The sequence below is a fragment of the Paramormyrops kingsleyae genome, chromosome 5, assembly GCF_048594095.1.
Source record: "Paramormyrops kingsleyae isolate MSU_618 chromosome 5, PKINGS_0.4, whole genome shotgun sequence".
Lineage (NCBI taxonomy): Eukaryota > Metazoa > Chordata > Actinopteri > Osteoglossiformes > Mormyridae > Paramormyrops > Paramormyrops kingsleyae.
In genome coordinates, this window is record NC_132801.1 from 33584947 (window position 1) to 33610871 (window position 25925).

The 25925-nt window shown below is 45.3% G+C and overlaps 1 protein-coding gene across 2 annotated transcripts in view; it reads right to left on the bottom strand.

The window, feature by feature from the left end:
- Positions 1 to 2231: 2231 nt before the first annotated feature.
- Positions 2232 to 25925, bottom strand: part of LOC111847716 (alpha-1,6-mannosylglycoprotein 6-beta-N-acetylglucosaminyltransferase B-like) — a 40547-nt gene continuing 16853 nt past the window's right edge. The window contains exons 1-18 of one of the 2 annotated variants that reach the window (XM_023819133.2): positions 18350 to 18846; positions 17916 to 17974; positions 16233 to 16342; positions 13499 to 13628; positions 12643 to 12770; positions 10909 to 10973; positions 10566 to 10739; positions 9951 to 10118; positions 9525 to 9694; positions 8471 to 8602; positions 7775 to 7908; positions 6106 to 6230; positions 4906 to 5061; positions 4527 to 4673; positions 4251 to 4367; positions 3838 to 3912; positions 3568 to 3728; positions 2232 to 2741 (exon numbers count right to left, since the gene is read on the bottom strand). In XM_023819133.2, the coding sequence (XP_023674901.1) occupies positions 2543 to 2741; positions 3568 to 3728; positions 3838 to 3912; positions 4251 to 4367; positions 4527 to 4673; positions 4906 to 5061; positions 6106 to 6230; positions 7775 to 7908; positions 8471 to 8602; positions 9525 to 9694; positions 9951 to 10118; positions 10566 to 10739; positions 10909 to 10973; positions 12643 to 12770; positions 13499 to 13628; positions 16233 to 16342; positions 17916 to 17941 (2217 nt within the window). In that variant the 5' untranslated portion in view covers positions 17942 to 17974; positions 18350 to 18846 and the 3' untranslated portion in view covers positions 2232 to 2542. Of the gene's footprint in view, positions 2742 to 3567; positions 3729 to 3837; positions 3913 to 4250; positions 4368 to 4526; positions 4674 to 4905; positions 5062 to 6105; positions 6231 to 7774; positions 7909 to 8470; positions 8603 to 9524; positions 9695 to 9950; positions 10119 to 10565; positions 10740 to 10908; positions 10974 to 12642; positions 12771 to 13498; positions 13629 to 16232; positions 16343 to 17915; positions 17975 to 18349; positions 18847 to 25925 lie in introns of those variants that run through there. The other variant, XM_023819134.2, reaches the window with a different exon arrangement.

Here is a 25925-nt window from a genome sequence, read left to right on the forward strand (position 1 = left end):
TGGACCACGAAGATTCCCAGCCGTCTGAGTAAACGGGACAGTTTGTGCTTCTTTTATTCATTACCAGTGATTCCCCCCCCCCCCCCTTCTCATTCTCAACCTTTAATCAGAGTGTAAAAACAGTTCTGGCTGCTCCAGCTGTGCTGAAGTACACAGAATTACCCCACCCCAAGCATGGCATTTTGTTTGACATTTGTGGCTTTAAACATTTGCCCCCCATTCAATCCTACCTGCTGTCAAGGTCCAGGTACAAATTGCTGTGCGTGAATTTCAACATTTTGGATCTCAAAGTACGGGGTAATATAAGTGGAAGTCGGCATCGGCTGTCGGTTTTGATCCCGCTGTTTGTTTGAATGCGTCCTTGCCGACGTTCATTACCGCCTCACCGTTAGCGCTTTCGGGGTACGGCAGAGGGCCAGCCGTAGCCCGTGGTGAAGGCTGTTACTGTGCTCGGCGTGACTGGCCAATCAAACGATGGAAAGTAACCAGAGCAGATGCTGCAGACTCAGAGCCATGGCAGCTTCGCAACCCATTGTTTACCCTCCCTGAGCTCAGCACCCTGAACCAACTCATTTATTTTTATTTTCTGCAGGCCTTTGATTGTTCTAAAGACACAGTTTGGAGTCATGCTATTCGCCTGAGGTCTCAGGAAAACGTGCAGCCGATAGAGGTAACGGATCTTGTGCTTCAAATGCGTCGTGGACGTTGCTCTACAAATAGAACTCGGTTCTGAACTTCAAAAGCCAGATCTATCAAGCAGAACCCAAGTCCTGCATTGTAATGTCCATGAATCCCAGCACAAGATGCCATAAATATCCAGTGGAACAATATATATATGTCTATTTTCCAGTTACCCTTGGCAAAGCAAATTAGTCATTTAAAGTTGTGTTTTATGGGCTACATGTCTGCCCTCAGTGGCTTCATTAGCCTCATTATTTGATTCAGTGAATAAACTGCCCCCAGGGCGTCAGCATCACACATTTTGTTGAACCGGCTGCATCTTTAACTTTGCTAATTTTCTGCAAACTTTTAAGTGTGTCAGATTCACTCCAGGGCCCAGAGCCGGCCTTTGCCACGCTGCCCGGATGCTATGAGGCCTCCACTGTGCATGGCCACAGGCCCCCTGCTATGCCCGGCTATCAGGCCCTCTCTGTGCCCGGCTATGAGGCCCTCTCTGTGCCCGGCCATGGGGCCCTCTCTGTGCCTGGCCATGGGGCCCCCGCTATGCCCGGCCATGGGGCCCTCTCTGTGCCCGGCCATGAGGCCCTCCCTGTGCCCGGCCATGGGGCCCTCTCTGTGCCCGGCCATGGGGCCCTCTCTGTGCCCGGCTATGAGGCCCTCTCTGTGCCCGGCTATGAGGCCCTCTCTGTGCCCGGCTATGAGGCCCTCTCTGTGCCCGGCTATGAGGCCCTCTCTGTGCCCTGCTACGAGGCCCTCTCTGTGCCCGGCTATGAGGCCCTCTCTGTGCCCGGCTATGAGGCCCTCTCTGTGCCCTGCTACGAGGCCCTCTCTGTGCCCGGCTATGAGGCCCTCTCTGTGCCCGGCTATGAGGCCCTCTCTGTGCCCGGCTATGAGGCCCTCTCTGTGCCCGGCCATGGGGCCCTCTCTGTGCCCGGCTACGAGGCCCTCTCTGTGCCCGGCTATGAGGCCCTCTCTGTGCCCGGCTACGAGGCCCTCTCTGTGCCCGGCTATGAGGCCCTCTCTGTGCCCGGCCGCAGGGTCCTCATTGAGCCTGGAGCCACCTTCAAGTTCTACCTGCTCTGCTCAGTCACGGCTATGTGTCAGGTCATGGGGTCCAACATGACTGCAGAGAAGGGGGGGGTGGAGTATTCATCAGATACCTTGGGAAGGCGGTGTGCCCCCCCACTCACCATGCAGTTCCCGTTTTTGGAGCAGCAGCTGCTTGCTGTTACCCACAACACTACAGCCCTGACAGCTCTGCACCTTGCTTGCCCTCCTTCTTGCCCCCCCCCATCCTCTTTCCTGTGGTGGGGGGAGGGGGTGATGCTGGTGGTCCTGTACTCCCGCCTACACTCTCCTGCCCCCTGAGCTCATTACTTTCAGCCAGCCCCTCCCCCCACCCCTCCCCGGGGATGACACACTCTGTCACGCCCTGTAATGCCCGCTCTGATCGCTCCTTTTCTCCTTTAATCACACTGTTACTGCCTTTATCCCACCAGCTTGAAAGGGCCCCGTGATTCACCCCCCCCCCCCCCCCCCCCAATGTGCTTCTGGTTCTGCTCTGCCGTAGGGACTGTCCCCAGGGCGTGGCCTTGCCCTGCTCGTGCAGACGCAGACGGGGCACGTCGGATGCCTCGTAGCCCCGCCTTAATTGGTATTCCTGTCTTTAATGATGAAACAAACTGAAGTGGAAAAAAAATAATTGGAAAAGACCCCCCGTTAATGGAGTATCGGAAGAGGTGTCTCTTGGATTCTGTCCCGAGTTGAGCGTGGCACTGCTGATCAGCTGGAGCGGGTTCCTTGAGGACGCATGCCAAGGGGTCGCTGTGTTCCAAAATGTTCCTCCATCCTCATAGGTGCTCTACAGGCAGCCGGGACAGAGCGCCACCTGCCCCGGTTGGTAGGCCCTGCAGGGACACAGCCTGCGGTAGGAGGGGTGTGCGCCGGCACAGCTGTACAGCAGCCTGTCCTTCTGCAGAGAGCACCGGCGCCCCCAGGGGCTGTACGCCGGGAACAGATGGTCCACCTCCTCCTCAGTGCTCGCGCAAGTCAGCCCGAGTCTGCGGGAGGAAAGAGCCACGGCGCAACTCCATTATCGGAAAGCTCTAATTACCCATGGTGCCCTGCATAAGACAAGCCTGAAAACTCTTTCACCTTTGACCCTTTGCACTAATTTTAAAGGGGTTTCAGCCTGTGCCGATGGGCAGCCGGAGTGATTTGTGTCAGTTCACTGTCTCGGTCAGAGCGTGTGTTTTCCTGTTAGTGGCTGGAGATTTTGCCAACACAATTAGCCATCAACCTCAGGCGAAGAGATACATTCCAAGAGGAGCAGAGCAGTGCTGGAAATGCAGACTATTTCAGGAACGTTTTCACATTTTTCTAGAAGTTCTCGACTTTTCTTCCATAGTGGTGCTGGGTGTAGTTTTTCTTTCGATTTGCTGCCTGACAATGCAGGTTAACATTGCAATTCACGTAAAAACAGATTTCAGGAAAGCGTGAATTACGTTTTTTAATTGTTCCTCATGCACATACTTGTAATGCATGATATTGAAACTATGAGTGACATGCGGAAATATTTTGATTTCAATCCAAGCTTCTGTTTGCTCGACTTTGAAATTCTACTTATTATATAACAAGCATTGATTCTAAAATAAAGACTTCATACCTCAAACTACATACTTCAAATTCATAGGATACTAATGCTTAATGGTATTATTATTAACAGATTAATAGATTCTCAAAGTGAAGGCTTATGAGACATATCGTTACATAAGAGACTTAGAAAGGCCATATGTGCCACAGGAACACGTTTTTGTTTTATGATACATGAAATAGTCACTCTCTCCTTCTCCATGTTGAGGGCTATGCCTGTCCATTGTCACGTACCTCTTGAAGGCAGCTGGATTGTTGAGGTGATGAAACAAGGCAGGCTCACAAACCAGGGAGGTCTGCTTACACATGGAGATGCACGACTGGCCGAGCGGGGCCAGCTGCACAACCAGAGCGCCCTCTGCAGGCCAAGTGGGGAGGGACGTGCTGCAGAAGTCCTGAGCGAAAACACAATAAGATGCACGGTGAGTCTGAGGGGCGGGGGTGAGAGCCATTGGTATTCCGGTCCTTTTTAGGCAGACAGCACAGCCAGAGCAGATGGGTCACCTGGTGGGTGATGTAAGCATAGACGCGCTCCAGCATCCCCTCACAGGTAAACTCATGGGGAATGAAAGGATTCACCTGAAACACAAAAGTTGTCCATTTCGGCTCACAGCACCCAGCATACATGCGAGCTTGTGCTGCCAAAGGTAGCATCCTGACAGCCGCATTCACTACTGCAATGGCATCATCTACCCTGTCTCTTTCTGCTCTACAGCCATATGCTACCATACCCTGCGTCATGTATATTCATATGTTCTGCTGAAGCCACAATTCTCTTTGATTTACACATGTGCCTGTACATTGTTAATGACAATAAATATTGAACTGAATTGCCTTTTACTACAGATCTAGAATAGGTGGTTGGTTTCCTGCAAGTATCTTTGTTTGAGGTCATATTAATGTTAAACGTTGCTTACCTCCAAACTCAGGATAGCCTTGACAGCTTCTCGCACCTGAGTAGTGTTATCAATGTCCACGGTCCACACGTAAGGTTTGCCGATGAAGTCTTCGGCATAGGGATGCTGGGAGTGGACCTGGGAACATGGCAGTCCATTGACAAGTCAACTTGGGACTCAATCTGCAGAATACGACACGTGGAATTGGCCCATTCTTACGTATCGCCGATAAACTAAGCTTTAAAAATGCAGCATAGCAAGGCAGCGAATCCAAAACCCACTGTGAGGACGGCGTACCTGACGCGTGGTTGGCTTCCCCTTGTAGAAGTTGCTGTTTTCAGAGGAATGAGGGGACTGGAAGCGTGGCTGGAGGAACACACACCCCAGAGCGATGGCCTCCAGGGGAGCTGGGCCCTCGTACGGAAATCCAAGACCAACAAAAAGCTGGGGAACATCAACAGACCATTACAGCTGTGGCCACCTCATGACAGGGATACGATGGCCTTAATATCCATTTGAAAATGTGTGCTTTTTTTCCCAAAAACTCTTCAAATCTTTCAGCAACTAAAACCAGGACTATGGAACTGAATAAGCATAGTAGCTCTTCTTATCAAGAGCTGTTCAGATCGTGCTGGAATCAGATTTGTCACGGTGGTATATATCAGGGGTGTCTTGCCTTGGCTCTCCTCAGCAGCTGCTGTAGCTGCTCTTGGGTCAGCAGGCCGTGGTTGTGGACAAAGCTGGGCAGCAGGGAGGGTTGTCCTTCCGGCAGGAACACGGTGCCATGGATCTCCAGCTCCTGGCTAATTGTCTCGAGGTATCGCTCCTTACCCTGTGGATATAGAGAGCGGGGTAACACTGGGGAACCTCAGAACAGGTCTATCGACCAACTGGGACCCCTAGAGTGAAGTATATACAGTGGTGCCTGTGGTTCACGAACACAATCCCGTCCAGGAAAGCGGTCGTGAACCAATTAGTACACAAACTAAGGCAATTTTTCCCATAAGAAAGCATTGAAATTCGATTCATTCATTCACAAGCTTACCATATAATCATTTTTGTTAATTAATTTTCTGGCTTTTATAATAAAAACTAAGTAAAACACAATATATAGTGTGGCGACAGGCAGACCCAGGCATCGCGGGAGCAGAGAGAGACATGGAGACTTGCTTGCCGGAGAAATCACGCTGGTTGAGGAATCTGTTCATCAACCAAATGTTGCACGTGAACCAATGCATTTTTTTCACGAAATGTTTGGTTGTGAACCAAATGGTTCGTAGACCACAGCGTCCGTGACTCGCAGGCACCACTGTACATGGATCATGGGGGGTTGGGTGTGTGGAGGGGGCAGACAGTCAGATCCACTTGTCTGTTTGCTTTTGAAAAACTTAAATATAATCTTTTGGCACTTAAACTGAGGGTACACTCAGAGATACACAAGATGTAATGATTGAAAGCAGTAGTTCTAAGATACTGTCCGTGGCTCAGCGAGTTGCCTTGCTGTTGCAGTATCTGAAAGAAGAAAAAGCATTTGTGTTCATAATTTACTGTGCTGCCACAGACAGGGGACCACAGGGATTGTTCATGACAGATTGTGTAAATGTAATTTCCTGCCAGTTTAATAAAAAAATAGAAATGTATTTTCCATTCTGATTTGCAAGCCGTTTTCTTGCTCCATGACAGTCCAAATAGACAAACCGGTCAAAGCCATCTTTTTTTAATACCAATCCTTATGCCAAAGCATTAGGTCAGTTCCTAAAAAATACTTTTGAACCTTGTATAAATCAGAAGTCACCCCCACACTTTGCCAGTGAATAAAGGTTAAAAATAGTGCAGCTGTCCTCAGGATGGGGGAAAGTCTCGCCCGTGTCACTACCTGCCACATGTAGGCCTGCTTGCCGTAGACCACGGCGATGTTTTCCTTCCTCTGAGGCTGCGCCTGGCGACCGTGTCCCGCGTCCTCGCTCACAAAGCCCATGAAGGAGTTATCAGGTGTGTGCGCTGGTGAAGGACAGACCAGACGTAAACATTAATCATGCAGAAAAAGCCTCAGGCCTCATCACTTTAGCAGTTTTTCATTTGTTTTAAAAGGGAAAAATAAATACATGGTTCTGATCAATTTGTTTTGTTTTGTTCTGATAAGGGATTTAACACAAAGTCTTTATATTACATTTACGCTTACAATGGGCTTGTTTTAAATAGGGTTTCCATTAGCTATACCAAGCGGCTAAGCAAACTGGTGTCTCTAAATAGCCCATAGTGTGTGTGCTCTGTGATGGACTGGCAAATAGCAGAGGCTCCCTGATTTCTTATTCAAGCCCAGAACCCCTAACCATGACCCTATCTGGAAATGGGTTAATATCAGGTGTTACACTTGTAGTAGGAAAGTGTCTTTTGTGACGCTAGCCTGATGGACATCTAATCACTTTCTGAAATGCTGCACGAAAACAACATCAGGACTGCCTAAGGAAGATTTTGGCAGTTTGTGAAGTTCACATGGGACAGGAGGAAGGACTGGAAGAGACTAGGAAAGCAAGCACTCAAAAAGCAGAGTCACTGGTAGAAATGAAATGAAGGATTGTCTAATGCAGTGCTTCCCAATCTGGTCCTTGGGGAGCCATAGGCAAAAAATGTGGACTGTCTGCCAGGGAGCTCGGAGGGAGCAAAAACCTGGACTGGCTATGTGTCTCCGAGGATGGGATTGGGAAACACTACTCCAATGGTATCTTCACATGTCTTTAAAATCTTTCCTATCCCCCCTCCATTATTTTTATCATTAATAAGAGTAAAAAAGAAAGAGTGCTTTTCCATTCTCCCAAAAGCGATCTTAAAAAAACTGGAACTCACTGGACAGATAAAGACGAAGTAAGGGGCGGATCACAAGCGCCATGTTGATGTACTATGACAAAGAAGTACATGGGGTGGAGCTGCTACTCTGGCAGGATTCAGAAATCCGGGCCCCTGCACTCAAAGTCACGTCTCCCCTGGTTCTGATCTACTCCCTAAACTGCTGTTGCTCCAGGCCGACATCAATCTTTCTTTATAGAGCAGCACAAATAAACAGAACCGTCTCAACGGGTCCAAAGGCTGGCAAGTGATCCGCTTTGTCCTCCTTTCTTAAATGTGCTGGGGCTGGTTCACGTTTACTTAACCTATATAATAAATTTCTTTTCTCCAAAGACATCTCAGCTATTTCAGCGTACGACCAGTGATTTGGGAGTCAATAATCCCCTTGGCTTACACATGGATTCCACAAAAACCACACATCTCCTCAGTCTCTTCGACAGCTTGGGCCACGCTGCCACCCACGCAATGTGGAGCTGGGCCGATAAGAACAGGGCCGCTCAAATTACTCCTGTCGTCCCTTAAGGTTGAGGCTGGCCGATTGTTTTTGTTTTCCTTAGCCAATCACTTTGGTTTAGCTTTCTTAGCTAAACTAACAAGAAAAAAGTGACAACTGTGGGCCTGAGTCAGAGGCTTTTGAGTGTCGACGGCATGACAGCGATTCCCTAGCGAGCCACGCACATGTGGGCGATCACACTCACGGAACATAGTCATGTACTGCTGGGTCTCCAGCCCCCAGCTGCCCCACACGGTACTGTAGCCTCGTTGGCGTGCATACTCCCCAATGTTGAAAGCGGGCTCCGTGCCGAAGGAGTCGAGAACTCTAAAGCGGCACCTTGGGATGGGAGTAAGAAAGGGCTGTTTGTTCATGCAACCGGGAATTGTCTGTTATTTTTGTCTCTCGGCAAACAGGCATGCAGTAATCTGGTAGTTATGGATCAGGCATTGCTAAGCAGCATTAGAACTCGTTGGGTGTGTCCCAATTCAGGGGCTGCACCCTTCTAAGGCTGCATTTAAAGACGGAATGTGGTGTGACAAGGCTGTCGCATTTGGAAGACTCCTTCAAATGCAGTCTATAATGTGTTCTCCTTTAGCCGATTGTATCCATCGGATGGATCCTTTGCAGCAACACCAAGATTCATTGCGCAGAGGTAAAGTGGGTGTGTTTCAGCTAGCCAATAGGAGTATCGCTTTGTGACTCAAGGGTAAGGGCAGGAATGGCTGGTGATGGCCAGACCATCCCATTTCACAACACTTGCCGTTCAACCTTCGAAGAACACAACCTACAAAGGCTATGCCTTTCATAGTCTTCTTTAAAGAATGCAGCCCCTAAATCCAGACACAGCTATTATCTTGGCGACAATAGTTGTGTCCAACAGACTGAAAAATGCTCTTACTGGTAGTGTTGGAAGGACAGACCCATGACTCCACGGAGCTGAGCCAGACCGTGGTAGTCAGTGTAGATAAGGTCAAAGGGAATGGGGCTCTGGATGGGGCAGCTCCCCCTGCCCGGAGCAGCTCCAATGAGGCTGCAAAATGAGGAAAATCCACAGAGACTCAGGGGTGGGAACAAGTCATTCCCTGGCGAGTCTGTGGCACATCAAGTCTCAAGTGAAAACACTGTAGTCAGAGTTAGGTCTCGAGTCATTTTAGTCGAGTCCAAGTCTTTCCATCATTTTTGCTGTCAAGTGACAAGTCATGAAATTTGTCACTCTAGTCCAAGCCAAGTTGTGAGTCATGTAACTCTCAAGCCTACCTATGTCAGTTTTTTTACCTTTAGTGATTAAAACGTCTTGCAACCAAAACCTGCTACAGTACATCGTAGGATACATTCTTTATAGGCAGAGATAGGGGACCACGGGGGTGAAAAGAGAGTCTCCACTCATGGTTCTCCTCACACAGCTTTTCTGTCCATGTATATGCAGGGAGTGATGCATCTTTCCAACAAACTATCTCAGGAGATCTTACATTCAGCCAATTGAAAATGCAGACAGCAGAGAATGAATATACACGGAAATGATAAAATTAACATTATGGTATCCAGAGGGTCCAAGTTGGGTCCAAGTCTCAAGTCGTTGCCTTCAAGTTCAAGTTGAGTCCAAGTCTTTCCATCAGTTTTTCTGACTCGGGGCACAAGTCATCAAATTTGTCGCGAGTCAGTGACTCAAGTCCCCACCTCTGCAGAGACTGGGACTACACACATTTCCTTGAGGATACCCTGTTACAATGCATTATGTAATAACACTGCATTATGTAATAACACTGCATTATGTAATAACACTGCATTAGGTAATAACTTGACAAAATGTTATACATTTATAGACTATGTTATTATTTTATACTGCAGCATTACCCTATTAATATTGTTATTATTATCATCATCATCATTGTTGTTATTACCATCATTCAATTTGTCACATCCTGTTGAGTTATTACATGACGCGTTGTTACCTGAGCAGGTGGCCCTGAGAGACCGTGAAGGTCAGGTTGTGCCCCAAGATGAAGAAGGCAGCACTAATGTCTGCCCACTGCACCAGCTCCCCGAGGGGACCACCTCGTTCCACCATCTCCCCGAAACTCTGGCCCCCACCTCCAGCCAGAACCCCTGGGAACAGCAGAACCTGAGTGGAACCATGCAGGTGAATCAGTAGACGGCTTTGGGATCAGGGATCTGTGTCCCAGCTGGAGTCCTTGAACAAGGCGATTAAGTTGTATTGCTTTAATATAAATACCCTGTGGAATAAATGCCTAAAATAGAACATATGGGTAAAATGTTGAGAAATATGCAAGCTACGTAAGTGACATGAGATGAAACATTCCGCTAAGCACATAAATAATAATGGATAGTAAAAATGTTTTAAGCTTGAGCAAACTCACCCTGAGCTGACTAGGAGATCGATGTGAAATTTTCCGCCACACTTTCTCCCCAGCTTTTGTCCACCTGGCCGCCAGCCTTTCTATCCTAGACCACATGAATTTCACTGCAGGACCCCAGCCACTTCCCATCAATTTATAAAGGGGGCTTAGGTCAGCCCGAATCAATGCCTGCCCAAAAACAAATTGTAGATGGGGGAAACGGAATTAGCGGCAGTGGAATAAATGTTTAGAAGGCTTAATCTCACAATGTTTTGTTAAGCATTTTCTTTGATGACAACAGATGTCATTATATTCCATTATAACTTAAACAGAGTGCCTGTAATTAGATCATTAATTTTACAGATGTACAGATTAAGCGGTCCAAGTTTGCCTTGCCGTCCATATGTAATATTTTTTTTAATCTCCTTTCAGATTAAGGGGCAGAATATAATCCTTTGTTGCCGCACCACGCCAATGAAAATACACAATAGAGCAAACATTTTCTATCCCAATTACAGAAGCACTGCTCTAGTTTAAGTTCAGTTTAATTCTGCAAAAACAACCAAAAATGCATCACATGCTCAAGTTAACATCAAATGCCTTCTGGAATATCGTTCAGTACAGTAAATACCGGACCTTCTCCTTCTCCTGTGCTGGCTGGTGTTTCCAGGGTGGAGCGGTGCGGTTATGCCCGGGCAGCAGGGGGCAGAATTCCTCCCTCTCACTAAGGTAGGCCAGGATGGAGCAGGTGGAGCCGTCCACGCCGTAGAAGGCATAGCACGGGTCAGAGCGCCAGCTGGCTCTCAGAAACTGGGCGGAGGCAGCGGAGGGTTATTCAAACTCACACACAGGCAGATGTACACATCTTACTTACAGTCACAGAGGGTTTACCCCCCCCAGTAGCTGAAAGTGCAGCATGAATTCTATGCCTTCTTTTTGGCTGGGCCAGGACTGAACCCTTGTACTACCCTCTACTCACCTCCACTTTTCCAGCACACAGGGGGAAGCTGGGATGGTCAGGAACCTCACACACCTGAGAGAGAGCTTGAGAAATGGCGGCACACTGTCAGGCCGGTGGCAACACTAAGGGGAACTGCCTATGTGTGAGTTTATAACAATAAGATAAACAGTAACACTTTCTATGAATGCCGTGTCTAAAATAATCTCACATTCATAACACATTATAATGCATCCATAAAGCATTATAGACATGGCTATAAATATTTATAAAATGGCATAACACATTACAGCCATGATTACTATGCATTATGAATGCTTTTTGAAGCTTTCATCTATAATGCATTAACATTACAGTACTTTAAAATTACTATGTGTGATTAATTTCTTTTACTTACTTAATTTAGGCTTATTTATTACTCTTCTTATTTATTTATTTGTTTGTTTGTTTGTTTATTACTTTAAGATAGGAGCCGTATTTTCTTTATATGGGTGCAATGCAATTTGTTGTATATTTGTACAATGACAATTAAAGTAATCTATCTATCTATCTATCTATCTATCTATGTAATGCATTATGGATATCTTCACTGCACTAAAAAGCATCCTTAAGTCTTATATCAGCCATTATAATGTATTATGAAGGTATCTGTAGTGCATTATAGATGAGAGCTTCATTGTAGCTTATGAAGTATTATAATCAACACTATAATGCCTTATGACTGTTGACAGAAAATGCTTTATTAATTCTCAAACTGACCATTATAATGCATTCTGAAGGTATCCATAGTGCACTATGAGTGACAGCTTCACTGGAGCTTATGAACTAATATAATCAACATTATAATTCTTTTTGACTGTCAACTACCACCTACTTGAGCCATCCAGCTCACCCAACATCAACATGGTAAAAACCTGCCCCTGGTTCAGGCAGGTCAGGACCCAGCGCTGCTATTGCCTCCTACAGCTAATGAGGGGGAGGGGTGGAATCCCCGGAAATACTGCCTTTAACTGCCCTGCACTCTCCTGTTGGTCTGTCCCTTAGCCCTGTGCCTCTGGCCAGCCACTCAAACTCACTGTCAGCAGCTGTAAAGCCAGCAAGGTAAACACGGAAAGTGACAAAGGACAATTAAAACATTAGGCAACAGGAGAGAAATCACATCAGAGGGTGAGGAACAGTTGGACTTCTCTGCTTTATGGGTCTGAGGTAATTTTCAGGAAGTTAGGGATGTTTGGGGCAAGTGTGTGGCCCGTATGAATCACCCTGTTTGAAGATGTGAACACGCCCCTCCCTGCAGGACCCTAAACTTGTCTGACCCAGACGCCGCTGAGGGCTGTTAAATAGACGGTAGTCCTGGCTGTAAAACCCGGTCTTTGTCGCTGTTCCAAAACCCCCCTTAGGCAGCCCCATTAACCCTTTGTGGCCTGCAGACCTGACCTGTCTGGGAGAAGAACAGCAAGCCTGTTCACTTCTGCGCCAGTTTTTCATTTTCTTATTTATATATTCAAAGACCAAACAAACGACAACTATTGGCCTAAATATGTCCGTCAAATTATTATTATTGTAGCTGGAAAGTCCACTTTCTGCTTGATTAATGACTAAAGGACCAATGGACATGTCCAAAGACATTCTGCCCTTATCTTTACAGCCGATCACTTCTGCATCCAGCATCTGCCATGACGACCTTCTCATGACCCTCTCCAGGTCCTGGACTGGAACACCTGCTTTGTGCTGGCCAGATGTTCGTGTGAGTACCTGGCAGGGGAGTGTGCTCCTGGGGTGCAGGCAGGGGGGTCCTCTGCAGGAGCCGGTCCAGCTTCTGCGACATGAGCAACAGCTCCTTCTCCATGGAACGCACCAACTTCCCGTGGTCATCCTTCAACCTGAGAAACAATACATATGAACACAATTTGGCCTTGATGTGTATCTCAGGGTAAACATTTATTATCCTTTATTTTTAAATACACACCCTAGGGCAGTTGCTGATTCTGGATAATTAACCCAATTGCAAATTAATCTATAAGTATCCCAGGCCATAGCCTGCGGCCACAGCAAAAATTGGGGCTCCACCCAGCTTGGGGAAAAATGCAATGGTTAGTTAAATCTGAGTGTCCATGCTGATGTCAGATCAGGGCCCTGATAAGTTAAACCGCCCCCAAAGTGACCCCATCATTTTAAAACACAAACCAACGAAATTTATTTCTAAATGTATAGATCAGTGTTTCCCAACCCGGTCCTCGGGGACCTACGGACACCCCACGTTTTTGCTCCCTCCCGGATCCCTGCCAGACAGTCCACACGTTTGCCCCCTACCAGGAACTGGGAGAGAGCAAAAACATGGACTGTCTGCAGGTCCCTGAGAAACGGGTCGGGAAACATTGATATAGAGTCTTTATTTAGAAAGCAAGTGGGGAAAGAAGTGGTTATATTCATTTACTTGCAGCTTTTTTTAATCTAAATTGGTTTAGCAAAGCAAGTAAACCCTTTGTGGTAATGGATAGAGGTATACGCTGTTTAAATAGCTTTTACTGAAACCACCTGGTTGTTAAATGCTAACTAATAGTCCTCATTTAAGGTGGGCTGTTGAGGTGACCGTGGCAGGCGATGGTACCGTAGTAGCAGCTGGGTGAGGTCCTGCTGTGGCGACGGCGTGCTGCCCCTCTCCCGGCTCAGCCGTTGGACCTGGGAGCTGAGGGCGTCCAGGCGCAGGGACAGTCTGTGCACTCTGCTCCGGGGGCCCCCTGCAGGGGCCAAGGGTCCAAGGGTCAGGGCAGAAGAGGGCCAGCAGCCAGGTGACATTCATGGGGCCAGAGGGGATGAGACTTTATGGGTGTGATAGGTTATCCCCTGGGTCAGAATGTTTTACAATTAATTCATCTATCCATCCATCCATTTCACACACATATTCAAACACACATTCACATAGCAGGTTACCTAAACTGCATGGTTTGGGGCTGTAGACGAATAACAGGGAATTCGGAGGAAATGCATAAGAGCATGGAGAGGCACATAGAGAGCCAGCCCCCCCACTGAAGCACTGAACCACCATGGAGAACCGCTCGTAATTTAGAAGACAAAAAAGTATTTCCCTTTATCAAAACAAACATAAATTTGAAAAGCTGTTGTTTTTAAATGAAATGATAAACATTAGCTAAAAAATTCTGACAATGAAACCTTGAATACAATGAAACAATGCATTTAGCTAATTAATGCTTGTACAGTAAGTAGTTTGTATGGTAGAAAGGACTCATTCTTCTTCAGCAGGATCTTTTTTTACTAACAGAACAAGGAACCATTGATCTCAAATCTTAATAAAAATAAAAGCTTTTTACAATCATTCTGACCTGAAATCTGCTTTCTTATGACGGCAATTAAATTTTTTTACTGAGATCACCTACAGAATCTAAGTTAAACCCCTATTGGTTTATCTTAGATTAAATGTCAAGAATGTTTTCTTAATAGCCGAGTGTGAAATTACCGTGTTCACACATCACTCTGCAGCAATAAGAGACCCACATATCAAATGACACATTATTCCATAGAATCCCTAGCTGGGTCATTCCCCCCCAGACAAGATGACATCATACTCTACCCTCAATCCCATTTTTGTGCTAGAATACTCTACCTTTATACCAAAATTAAAGTACCAAAAACATTTATACAGCAAATCCCTACAATGCGTCAAACGTTCCTTCATTGACATTAAAGCTTGCAAGTCAGGGGATGAAACATAATTATATCTGTCCATTACTTAATGCCCATTGATTACATAGTCTGCTAATGTAAATAATAGGACTCTATATGCTCATAGTTGATGAAAATAATAATTAATTACTGCCTCATTGGCCATTGCCAACTGGACACTTATTTTCCAAATAAATAGTGTCCTATCTACCTCTCCCAAAAATGAGACATTCCACCATTACCACCATACACTAAGAAACTGCCCATGTCCCGGTGCTACCAATACACTGAAAAAGGGGACTATGGGTTAATGACACTTATACCGCTGGCCTCAGTCTGAATGTTACCGACATGTTCAGAGACAGATGGTCGTTAGGAAAGGAGGACCGGAGACCCCTGTGTGCATCTCCGTCAGGGATCGGCAGGGCCCCTGTGCCCAGGCCAGCCTCCGCCGTCCCACGCTGATCTCATCCTCTCCATACTCTGTTTACCCAGCTGCTAGAGCGCGGCCCACAGCGGGAAGTGAAAACACATTACAGGTAAAGGTCAGCTTTACGCTAAGCCTGGGGACGATAAGGAAGTCAGGGCGGAATTCACAACCCCCCCAGTGCTCTGACGGCCCCCTGGCTACGTGAGTCGATGGCCTCCCTCCGCCCCTCCCACAGGTGCTGTAGGCTAACTCTCGGTGTCGATGTCCTCTTCCCACATGCTGATGCTAACTACCACCCCAAACAGCCCATCTGCATTTTCCCACAGTTCCCTGTCTGTGTATGGCGGGGTCTTTCTGAACTTATCTCCAGTCTTCAAACTTTTTTGGAGAAATAACTAGCAAAGAAGACTAGTCAATTAGGTTTAATTTACTAATCCTACTTAAAGGGTACAATCAGCAAAATCTGAGAACAACCTGCATTCCTTTTCCCATCTACATAAGGGCTATCAAATTTTGTCTTGGGTTCATAAAATGAAATGAGATGGTTTTCTACTATGGCTACATCGTATGAAAATGCAGGAGTAATTTTAACTTCTTCATCGGTTCCCAGGGTTGAGTACATTGCTGAAATTCCTCCGAATGATACATGATGCTGTCAGAAAACAGAGCTGCTGCATGAATCGTACAAAGGGCTGATCCACTGTGCTTGATTTGACCACCAGTGATATGTTAGCTCTAGACTGTGATAACCATCACACCCTAAAAATCACAGGCAAAATTACAGCATATTGCATAAGAGGGCAGGGTTTGAGTGAGCCATTAAGCTGGCATGTGTGCGTCATCCCGCTCAGGGCCGAAAGGATCTCCTGCCTTCGGGACCAACATCATCACTGGCCGCAGCTCCCTAATCTGAAGTCTCATCAACCTCCTGCTTCAGGCTATATACTTAACATGAATTGTCGCAATAAAACATCTTTATGGATGGCTAGGAAACTGAAAATCACATGGGATAAAAGCTTCAGTCAGACAACGGAATAATAATAGATATTCGAGTAGGCGACTGACATATTAATAGTAATTGCACGCAATAAAGAAAATTACAGGCAACAAATCTTTCAGTGTAGCGCCACATCCTTTTACTGGCTGGGTTAGGGGTCCCCCGGCAAGGCCCTGCTCACCGCAGCCCCTTCCCCCCAGCGGTGCTGTGACCCAGCAGCTCGGTGCCCCTCACCCTGATCCGCAGGTGCCAGTCCCCGGAGGTCACCCGTCGCCGTCTGTGGAGGGACCCAGAGACTCTGTAGCATCAAGGTGAGCAGGAATAGACTGAGCGCCACACAGCAGCTGGAGGGAAGCGAGGAGAGGAGGACAACAAGGAGTGATGGAGAGGGGATACGTCCCAAGCACATTAAGGCTTAATGGGAGGAGATAAGATCAAGGGCGGCTTTAATGTCAGCATGGAATCAAGGCCTGGGTGGAAAATAGCTGGGGACCAATTTAGATCAGAAGAAAGAAAACAGATCTTTACACTAAGTGTGGCGGTTTGGAAAAAACACACAGAATTATAGTAATTCAAGTCTGGAGTAGATAAAGTTTTTACCAATGCTAACATATTAAAAATCCAATCCAGCATAATGACCTCAAAAGCCAGTGAGCATCTCCAGCCTTATGTAACGTGTAGAAATGCTGAGTGGTCCTACGCTGAAAACGACACCGCGAGGAATCTTTTCAGATTCAGGAATGAGTAAAATGTGGTTTCGGGGTTTTACGGATAGATTTGGTGCTGCCTGTCGTTCCGCGCGGTGGGGTTACGTTCGACTCTGACTGCGGCGTTTTGCACGAGGGACTCCTGCACGGGATTCAGCCACGTGCCATCCCGAAAGCACCCGCTTCGTCCGTCCAAGTCGAGTCGTCACACATCTGTGCGTTCCTGTGGCAGCCCTGAGCCTATGCTGCCATATCCAAGCCCACGCTCAGCCTCCCCACAAAATAATGACAGCAGCAGAATAAATTGTTCCACATCTGGGGTTTAAGACAGGCAGCCATTTGCGAAAGATGGGTGACCGAGCGTGTCCGCGGGGAATCGGTGTGGTCTGGCCTTGCTGTGTTTTATTGGAGCAGAGAGGCCCCATCCCAGCCAGAACCCTGGGCTGGCGCCGTTAGGGACAGGACCGTTCTAGCAGGACCCAAACCGGCCAAAGCAAACATCACAACCCCCCGTGGCAGTTCCATCCCAACCTCTGCAAACGGGGCACCTTAATGCCCAGGAGCCATACGCATATGCAGATTATAGTTATGTCAACAATTCCATTTACATATGTTGCCCCCTACTGGGCAGCGCAGTTTTTCATCTGAAAATTTTAGTGTCAGGTTCCACAAAATTGATCTGATTCTACATATAATGAAAAAATTTGAGCACCACTAAGCTAAAATAAGACACATTTTCGGTTTAAATTTCCATTAACCATTTAATATAATATATTTATTGAGCAGACACTTTTGTCCAAAGTGAAATACTGTATATTTTTGAGGAAACGGAGTCAGACAGTCCCTGGGGCAATTGGGGGCTAAAGGTCGTGCTCAGAGACCCAACGCTGACATCACACTGACGACCACGGGATCTGAACCGACCACAGCCCCCTAAAGCCTTTAGCCACATAGCTCCCACCTTATTCAGGTTGCTGAGATATTATTTGTTCACCGCTTGAATTATATTTTATGATTCAGAATCTTTTTTTTTTTTGACTTTTTATATCACAGAAACTGTTACTTTTAATACACATAAAGACCACAGTGTTTAATAGAAAAAAAATTATCCCTTTTTATCAGGATTAGAGAAACTTCGTGATGTTTTATCCCATATGGATGTCGTCTTTGTGCTGTGCACCTTTGTGGGTAGGGGGGGGGTTACCCTTACCTCCTGGGTCGTAACGGCACACGCATTGTCCGGGCACGAGTCTGCCAGCGAGGGTCTCACTGAAATGAGCAGAGGTAGAAATGTGTATAAGCACAGCTTCTCTCACGACAAAGAAATGATTCACCGAGTGGATGCAGCTCCCTCACGCCTGCCGCCCACATGCCCCCCATCACACCCAGCCTCCGTACCACAGATAAGCGCCGCTATCGATCTTTGCTAATGTGTATTCAGCCCCCCCCCCCCCCCCCCCACAAAAAGGCAGCATCCCGGCAACGCCTCCCACATGAAACCGTTCCCCATCTGTGCATTTTAAAGGATGCGACAGAAATTTGTCCCTCCCCCCCCGCCCCCGCACCCCCATCAATTTGTGCTGCCGGCGCGTGTAGCCTAGGAGGTCGGATTACCGGGATGCTCGAGTGGCAGACAGAACTCACCGATTCAAAGCATGGCCTCATCAGCTCCATTTCTGCTGGCCACGGAGAACGGCACCCCTTCCCAAAAGTCTCTGTGAGAGGGGGGACAGTCTGCGCTTTCCCTCGCTTTTTTCTCACCCTCTTTCCCTCCCTCTCTGTCTTGCTCATTCTCCGTCCCTAAGCTTCTGGGTAGGCATCCCACCGTTGCCAGGGAAACTTGATTCCCCTCTAGAGAACACAATAGCACAGTGACTCTGAGGTCTCGCACACACAATGAACCCCTCCTACAAGGTGACAGCAAGGCTTTTGCTCCAGCTGCCGTGCCCCTCTCCTGTCGATGAAAATATATCTCCAGCCCTCTATTTGAGTCCGTAATAAATAGTCAAAACAGAATTCGCGAAACGCCATAAGAAATGTAATACGAGCTATCTGGGCCTACTGGACATGCTAATGTTTACGCTACACCTATTTTCAGTTACAAAGAATAATAAGCATTGAAGTATGTTTTGATTTTTTTGTATTAGCATTGAACCGGTTTTAGCGAAACGTCCACGATTCAAAATGAGAGCATCGCTAAAGTATGCTAACAGCGCCACGTTGCAAAGTCAGCCCCCTCGGGGTATAAGCCAGTGTTTGTGACGGAAAGGAAGAATGCAGACTGACAAAGACGAATGGGAGACACCCGGGAGACAGCTAATGGAAATAAATACAGCGAAATTACCCAACGTCCATTATTAACAATGGCGGCACGACGGTTCAAAAACGAAGCCGATGGCAAGGGAAGTTCTATTCATTTTAAAATTTGGCCCGGATTCAGAGCCACGGTCAGCGGTTTGCAAAAACATTACATGATTTAACGGCTGGAAAATTATCATTTAATGCCTTTTTTCTGCAATGTCCAATTTATACTGGGCTACATGGAAATTGGCAAGAGCACGAAAATGGGTTCTTGACATGTTTTCGGGAGGAGTGCGGCCATCAGAAAAAGTTTTTAAATCCGCAAATTGTTCATGAAGTAATCAGACTGAAGGCCTGCATGTGGTCACCTCTCAGGGCCTGTTCCGATCCTTCATATTTTAGAATAAGATTAAAAACATGCAAGACATTCAAGTAACGACTCCAGCCACAGCTATGATCATTCTCAGGTTAATGCTTAGGGGCATGATGGTGATTTTCATGGGGAACAGTGCCGGGGGGGGGGGGGGGAGGCTTTGTTTCTCAATGGTGGAATGAACGTCCCATTGTATATAGGGTTTCAGAATCTTTTTTCCTTTAGAGAATGGAACAACCCCCCCCCCCCCCTCGACTTTAACCATCAAACTTTGAAGGCTTCTGGCCTTTAAATTGAGTACACATTGATAGATTATTCTTTATAGAATTAAAGCATTGATTTTCAACTAATCTATTACAGTTTCACAGTCGCTTTCATGCAATTTCCTCATCAGAAACACCATTCTCACCACTCTTAATGCAGTTCTCAAAACAGTTCATGCATTTCTCCCAACACTGAATCACCCGTGCAGAAGCTACTAAGACAATCAAAACCTTGTGCACGTGTGTCAGAGCATACAACATCAGTCAATCACTTCAACACTGACAAATGAATAAAACACTTTCACCATTGCATTGAGACTTAATCAGCAAATGCTTTAATCTTTTCAGTAAATCTGTACTCAAATCTAATGGAGAGAAAAAAAAACACAACACAGAATAAAATGTAACACAAAACATTTGTAAATATACAGATAATTACTATAACTGAGAAAGCATGGCTAAAACTGCACCAAATTACATACCCCCTGCTTTAGAGCAGGGGGGGAACACAGATGTGCTGTGAAGTCCCTCAAGGGGCAACCAGTCTCTCTTCCCTGTTAGGCCACATCACTGTGTTTACATCACACCTGATTTTCTCTTCTGAGACAAAGCGGGAGAAATCGTTTGGCATGCAGCACCCAGGTCCGACAAGCCGCAGGTGTGATGTCCCCACAGCCAGCATCCATTACCTCCAGTAATGACATTTGGTCATGGGGCCTGCAATCATACACCTTCCACCTCCAAGCAGAGAAGAATTCCTCAATAGGGTTGAGGAATGGTGACTAAGGCGGCAGGTACACCATCATCATTCGTTGGTGGGTTTCAAACCATTCCCTCACATGGTTTGAATGGTGAAAACATATGTTGTCCCAAATCACAACATAGCATGGCATGTTGGCCTTCACAACCCCCCTTGCATTTTCTGCAATAAGAGCATTGTAGAGCCCATCCAAATCACAACATAGCATGGCATGTTGGCCTTCACAACCCCCCTTGCATTTTCTGCAATAAGAGCATTGTAGAGCCCATCCAAATCACAACATAGCATGGCATGTTGGCCTTCACAACCCCCCTTGCATTTTCTGCAATAAGAGCATTGTAGAGCCCATCCAAATCACAACATAGCATGGCATGTTGGCCTTCACAACCCCCTTGCATTTTCTGCAATAAGAGCATTGTAGAGCCCATCCAAAAACTGAAGAAGCCGGTCGGTGTTGCAGGGTCCAATGCTGGCTGCATTGTGAATGACTCCATGTTCAGCAATAGCAGCACACATTGTGATATTACCCCCACGCCCTACAACCACCAAAACGTTTCACAATTCACCCAAAAGTGACTCATGCTGCCATAACCATGACAAATGCTGTCAGCCAACAACACTACTGGGGCACTCAATGTTCATTGGGCTAAAAAACACTAACAACTTTCAGCATTGCAAATTACATATATAAAGTGTGGCTGTATCCTCCAGTTTGGCACAAATTACTGTCATGTTGCATTGTAAAAATAAAATAAACAAGAACTACTTTTGTGTGTCAAAATTGTAATACCAACCAATTCTGAAATGCTGCAATATATTTAATTAGAAATCATGTAAGTGTTGCTGTTTCTTTTTTGCAGTATGTAAATATTTCATTCCTAGCAGAAAATGCCAATCCAAAGATGGCCCCTTTTGTACATGTGGCAAATTGGCACTAACCAAACAAATTCCTAGATAGGTTCTTAGCTGAAATTTCAGGCTGGTGTGTGTTTTCATTCAGCTTTCCAGCTTCAACCATTGTAAAATGCTTGGGGTGATCGAGGGCAGGGGTCTCCAACTCCAGTCCTGGAGAGCTACTGTCCAGTAGGTTTTTCTATCCTACCTGGCTTCTGATGAGTCACACCTATACTCAAGTAAATACCAGGAACAGGTGTGGCTCATCAGAAGCCAGGTAGGATAGAAAACCTACTGGACAGTAGCTCTCCAGGACCGGACTTGGAGATCCCTGATCTAGGGGGATGGTGGTGGTCTAGTGGTTAGGGATCCATTAGGAACCCCAGAAGATTGTGAGTTCACTCCCAGGAGGTGCCACCATTGTGCCCCTGAGCAAGGCCCTTGACCCCAACTTGCTCCAGGGGGACTGTCTCTGTAGATATAGTACTTCACTGTAAGTCGCTTTGGATAAAAGTGCCTGCTAAATGAATAAATGTAAATGTTGTACTGTAATATATGTGTTGCCATACCCACTGTTTTTGCACAGATTACATTGTGTTGCCTTGCAAAAAGGAAAGGGACACTCCATGGCCTCATTTGTATAGATGGTGTAGATGGTAACGAAGCAGCAAACAAAAAGAAAATTAGGAAATTTCTGCTAAAAGCACAATTATTTGTGTTACAGTTTTTTCCAATCATTTTAACACGTGTCTCAATACCATGTCCACTTTTTCACAACACTTAACACATGCACCATTGGACCATGTGAGCTAAACTATGTATACCTTTGCATTGCTTTGACACAATATGCATTCAATCACCACTTCCCCCAAATTTCATGAATACTTCTCTCAGTCAGTGTTCGCCACCAGCAAAACTTTGTACAACTACAGCCGATTTTTCAGACGTTTAGATAATCTGTTCAAAACAGTTAACTTTCAGGTCAAAACCTAATGAAATATAGAGCACTGTCAATTGAAACATGCTGCATTTTGACAGACAAAGGACACTATGCAAATAATTGTGCTTTTAGCAGAAATTTCCTAATTTTGTTTTCGTTTGCTGCTTCGTTACCATCTACACCATCTATACAAATGAGGCCATGGAGTGTCCCTTTCCTTTTTGCAAGGCAACACAATGTAATCTGTGCAAAAACAGTGGGTATGGCAACACATATATTACAGTACAACATTTACATTTATTCATTTAGCAGGCACTTTTATCAAAAGCATCTTATAGTAAGTAAACTTAAAGTAAACTACAGGGACTGTCCCCCTGGAGCAAGTTGGGGTCAAGGGCCTTGCTCAGGGGCACAATGATGGCACCTCCTGGGAGTGAACTCACAATCTTCTGGGGTTCCTAATGGGAGCCCAGCCAGATCCCTAACTACTAGACCACCACCATCCCCCTAGATCAGAGATCTCCAAGTCCGGTCCTGGAGAGCTACTGTCCAGTAGGTTTTCTATCCTACCTGGCTTCTGATGAGCCACACCTGTTCCTGGTATTTACTTGAGTATAGGTGTGACTCATCAGAAGCCAGGTAGGATAGAAAAACCTACTGGACAGTAGCTCTCCAGGACTGGAGTTGGAGACCCCTGCCCTAGATCACCCCAAGCATTTTACAATGGTTGAAGCTGGAAAGCTGAATGAAAACACACACCAGCCTGAAATTTCAGCTAAGAACCTATCTAGGAATTTGTTTGGTTAGTGCCAATTTGTCATATGTACAAAAGGAAAAGGGGCCATCTTTGGATTGGCATTTTCTGCTAGGAATGAAATATTTACATACTGCAAAAAAGAAACAGCAACACTTACATGATTTCTAATGAAATATATTGCAGCATTTCAGAATTGGTTGGTATTACAATTTTCACATGCAAAAGTAGTTCTTGTTTATTTTATTTTTACAATGCAACATGACAGTAATTTGTGCCAAACTGGAGGATACAGCCACATTTTATATATGTAATTTGCAATGCTGAAAGTTGTTAGTGTTTTTTAGCCCATTGAACATTGAGTGCCCCAGTAGTGTTGTTGGGTGACAGCATTTGTCATGGTTATGGCAGCATGAGTCACTTTTTGGTGAATTGTGAAACGTTTTGGTGGTTGTAGGGCATTTTGCACCAAAGGTTAAGTGGTGTGCTCAGTTGTGTATTGGTACAGCCCACTGTGTTAAGTGTTTTGAAAAAGTGAACATGGTATTGAGACAAGTGTGAAAATGATTGGAAAAAACTGTAGTGCAAGTGCAAGTGCATAGTGTCCTTTGTCTGTCAAAATGCAGCATATTTCAATTGACAGTGCTCTAAATTTCATTAGGTTTTGACCTGAAAGTTAACTGTTTTGAACAGATTATCTAAACGTCTGAAAAATCGGCTGTAGTTGTACAAAGTTTTGCTGGTGGCGAACACTGACTGAGAGAAGTATTCATGAAATTTGGGGAAAGTGGTGATTGAATGCATATTGTGTCAAAGCCATGCAAACATATACATAGTTTAGCTCACATGGTCCAATGGTGCATGTGTTAAGTGTTTTGAAAAAGTGGACATGGTATTGAGACACGCGTTAAAATGACTGGAAAAAACTGTAAATGATGATGTCCAGGACATTCATGGAGATGGTGTTATGGTAGAAAAATTATAAATCAAGCACTTAGAATAAAAGTCTGGACCTCTTAGTTTGGCGAGTAAAGAAAATCTCTTTTATTCCAGCAAGTTCAGCAAAGCGCTCCCATCACGCTCTGGCACTTGGTACCAAGTCACCCCCGGCACACAGAGCAACCAGTAGATAAACCATAACTCCCAGGACTTCTAAGTCCTGATTGGTCATGAAACATCAACAAACTAAGCTGAAACGTATAACAAACACAATTCTCCCGCTCCATTGGTTCACCTTGGTAGCAAGGTAAAGTCCACCCATTGTACGCAACTTACTCGAGACAGCCTCGGCTTCTAGACTCTACATGAGATATGTATATAGATATTAATTATATGACATTGAATCACTGTTAATGTTTGGGTGTTCCATTGATTAATGATTAACACATTGACGTATTGTCCCTGAATCGCTGAAAATACATGGTTAACATATGATTAGTATGATTACAGTTTTTTTCAGTCGCTAACAAGCGTTTGTCCAAACAGTTGTCACATTTTCAAAACTCTAAACACAATTAGCACAGCATCGGTCTGTTGTGGCCATACCATTCACACATTTCATGTCGTTTTCACCCAATATGCAGTCAGTGAACACATTTCCACAATGCTTACATTTTCTTAACAGACAAGCTATACCTCCCAACAAAATTATGGACTGTTTTTGTAGTATTTACGAATGTTAACACACAACATCCCACAATAGCAAAAACAATATTCCAAACCTTAGATACAGTATAAAAACCTCTGCTTCTGCAATGATATCAGTTCAAAAACAATATCAATATCAAAAATATATCTCAGCTGATAATAAACAAACAATTGAATAATTGACACACAGCTGATTTATGTTGGGTAAATTGGGCCAACCACAGCTTATTCCATTCTGGCTTAGACTCAGTGGGGTTTATAAGGCAAGACTTTGAGGAGTGATGTTGATGAAAACATGTGGCCTAACCCTGAAGATCGCAGAGATTAGATGCAAATTTTTTGCCTTTTTTTAGCCCCCCTCCCCCTCCCCCCCTTTTTATCTTGGCTTTTTGCTGTTGTTTTTTTGTTCAGAATGCTCTTGTGTGTTTCATGGATATTTTGTTCACTGTAAGCAATACTGTAAAACTTTTTCTGTTCTATCATACCGTGTTTCTACTGTACCTCCTGTAGTAAACAGTAAAGAAAAAAAAACTTGTTTGCTTTTTACTGGAATGCTTTTGAATGTGAACATTACTGTACATGTGGACATACAGTTACCAACCAAGACATTTCTGGTGTCAAAATGGTGGATTGCATGTTTTGCATGCAAATACCTGTAAAACTGAAACATAAAAGTCTATGCAGTTTTTGTAATGTCAATAATAGCCAGTATTTTGAAACCTGGTGTACTTTGATTGACTGCATGTACCTTGTGAAGGGAAAACAAGTGTTATTCTTTGACAGAATAATTTCATTTTGAGTCAGATTTATAGTGTTTTTGTAAAGTTAGTGTGTGCAGAGAAAGATGTGTTCTATTTTGAAATGAAGAGTTAGTATATATTTAACAAAATGTATTTTTGAGAAGAAAATTATCCATTTGGCCAATTGTGTTTTGTAGGTGTGAGTCTGTGTTAAGAGTTTAGAAAAAGTATCTGAAGTATGGGTAAGCGCTTGTTAGCGATTGAAAAAAACTGTAACATGATGCAATCAGTTGCGTAACATATTATATTGACTACTACAACTACTTTAATAAGCTATAACTCTTTGTGCACCAGTTGGGGCGGCTTCGAGTCTCTTCCTGCAAGTGGTTTTATCGCCCCCTTTGCTCCACTATCTGCCTCTCCAACGTCCGAGCTTCTGCGAAGCCAACTGCAGGCAGCTATCACAAAGCGAGGTCACATAGTATTCAAAACAATCTCTTCTGGCCTAAGGCCTAAGACATAACAGACCCAATATGCCTCCCCTCCCA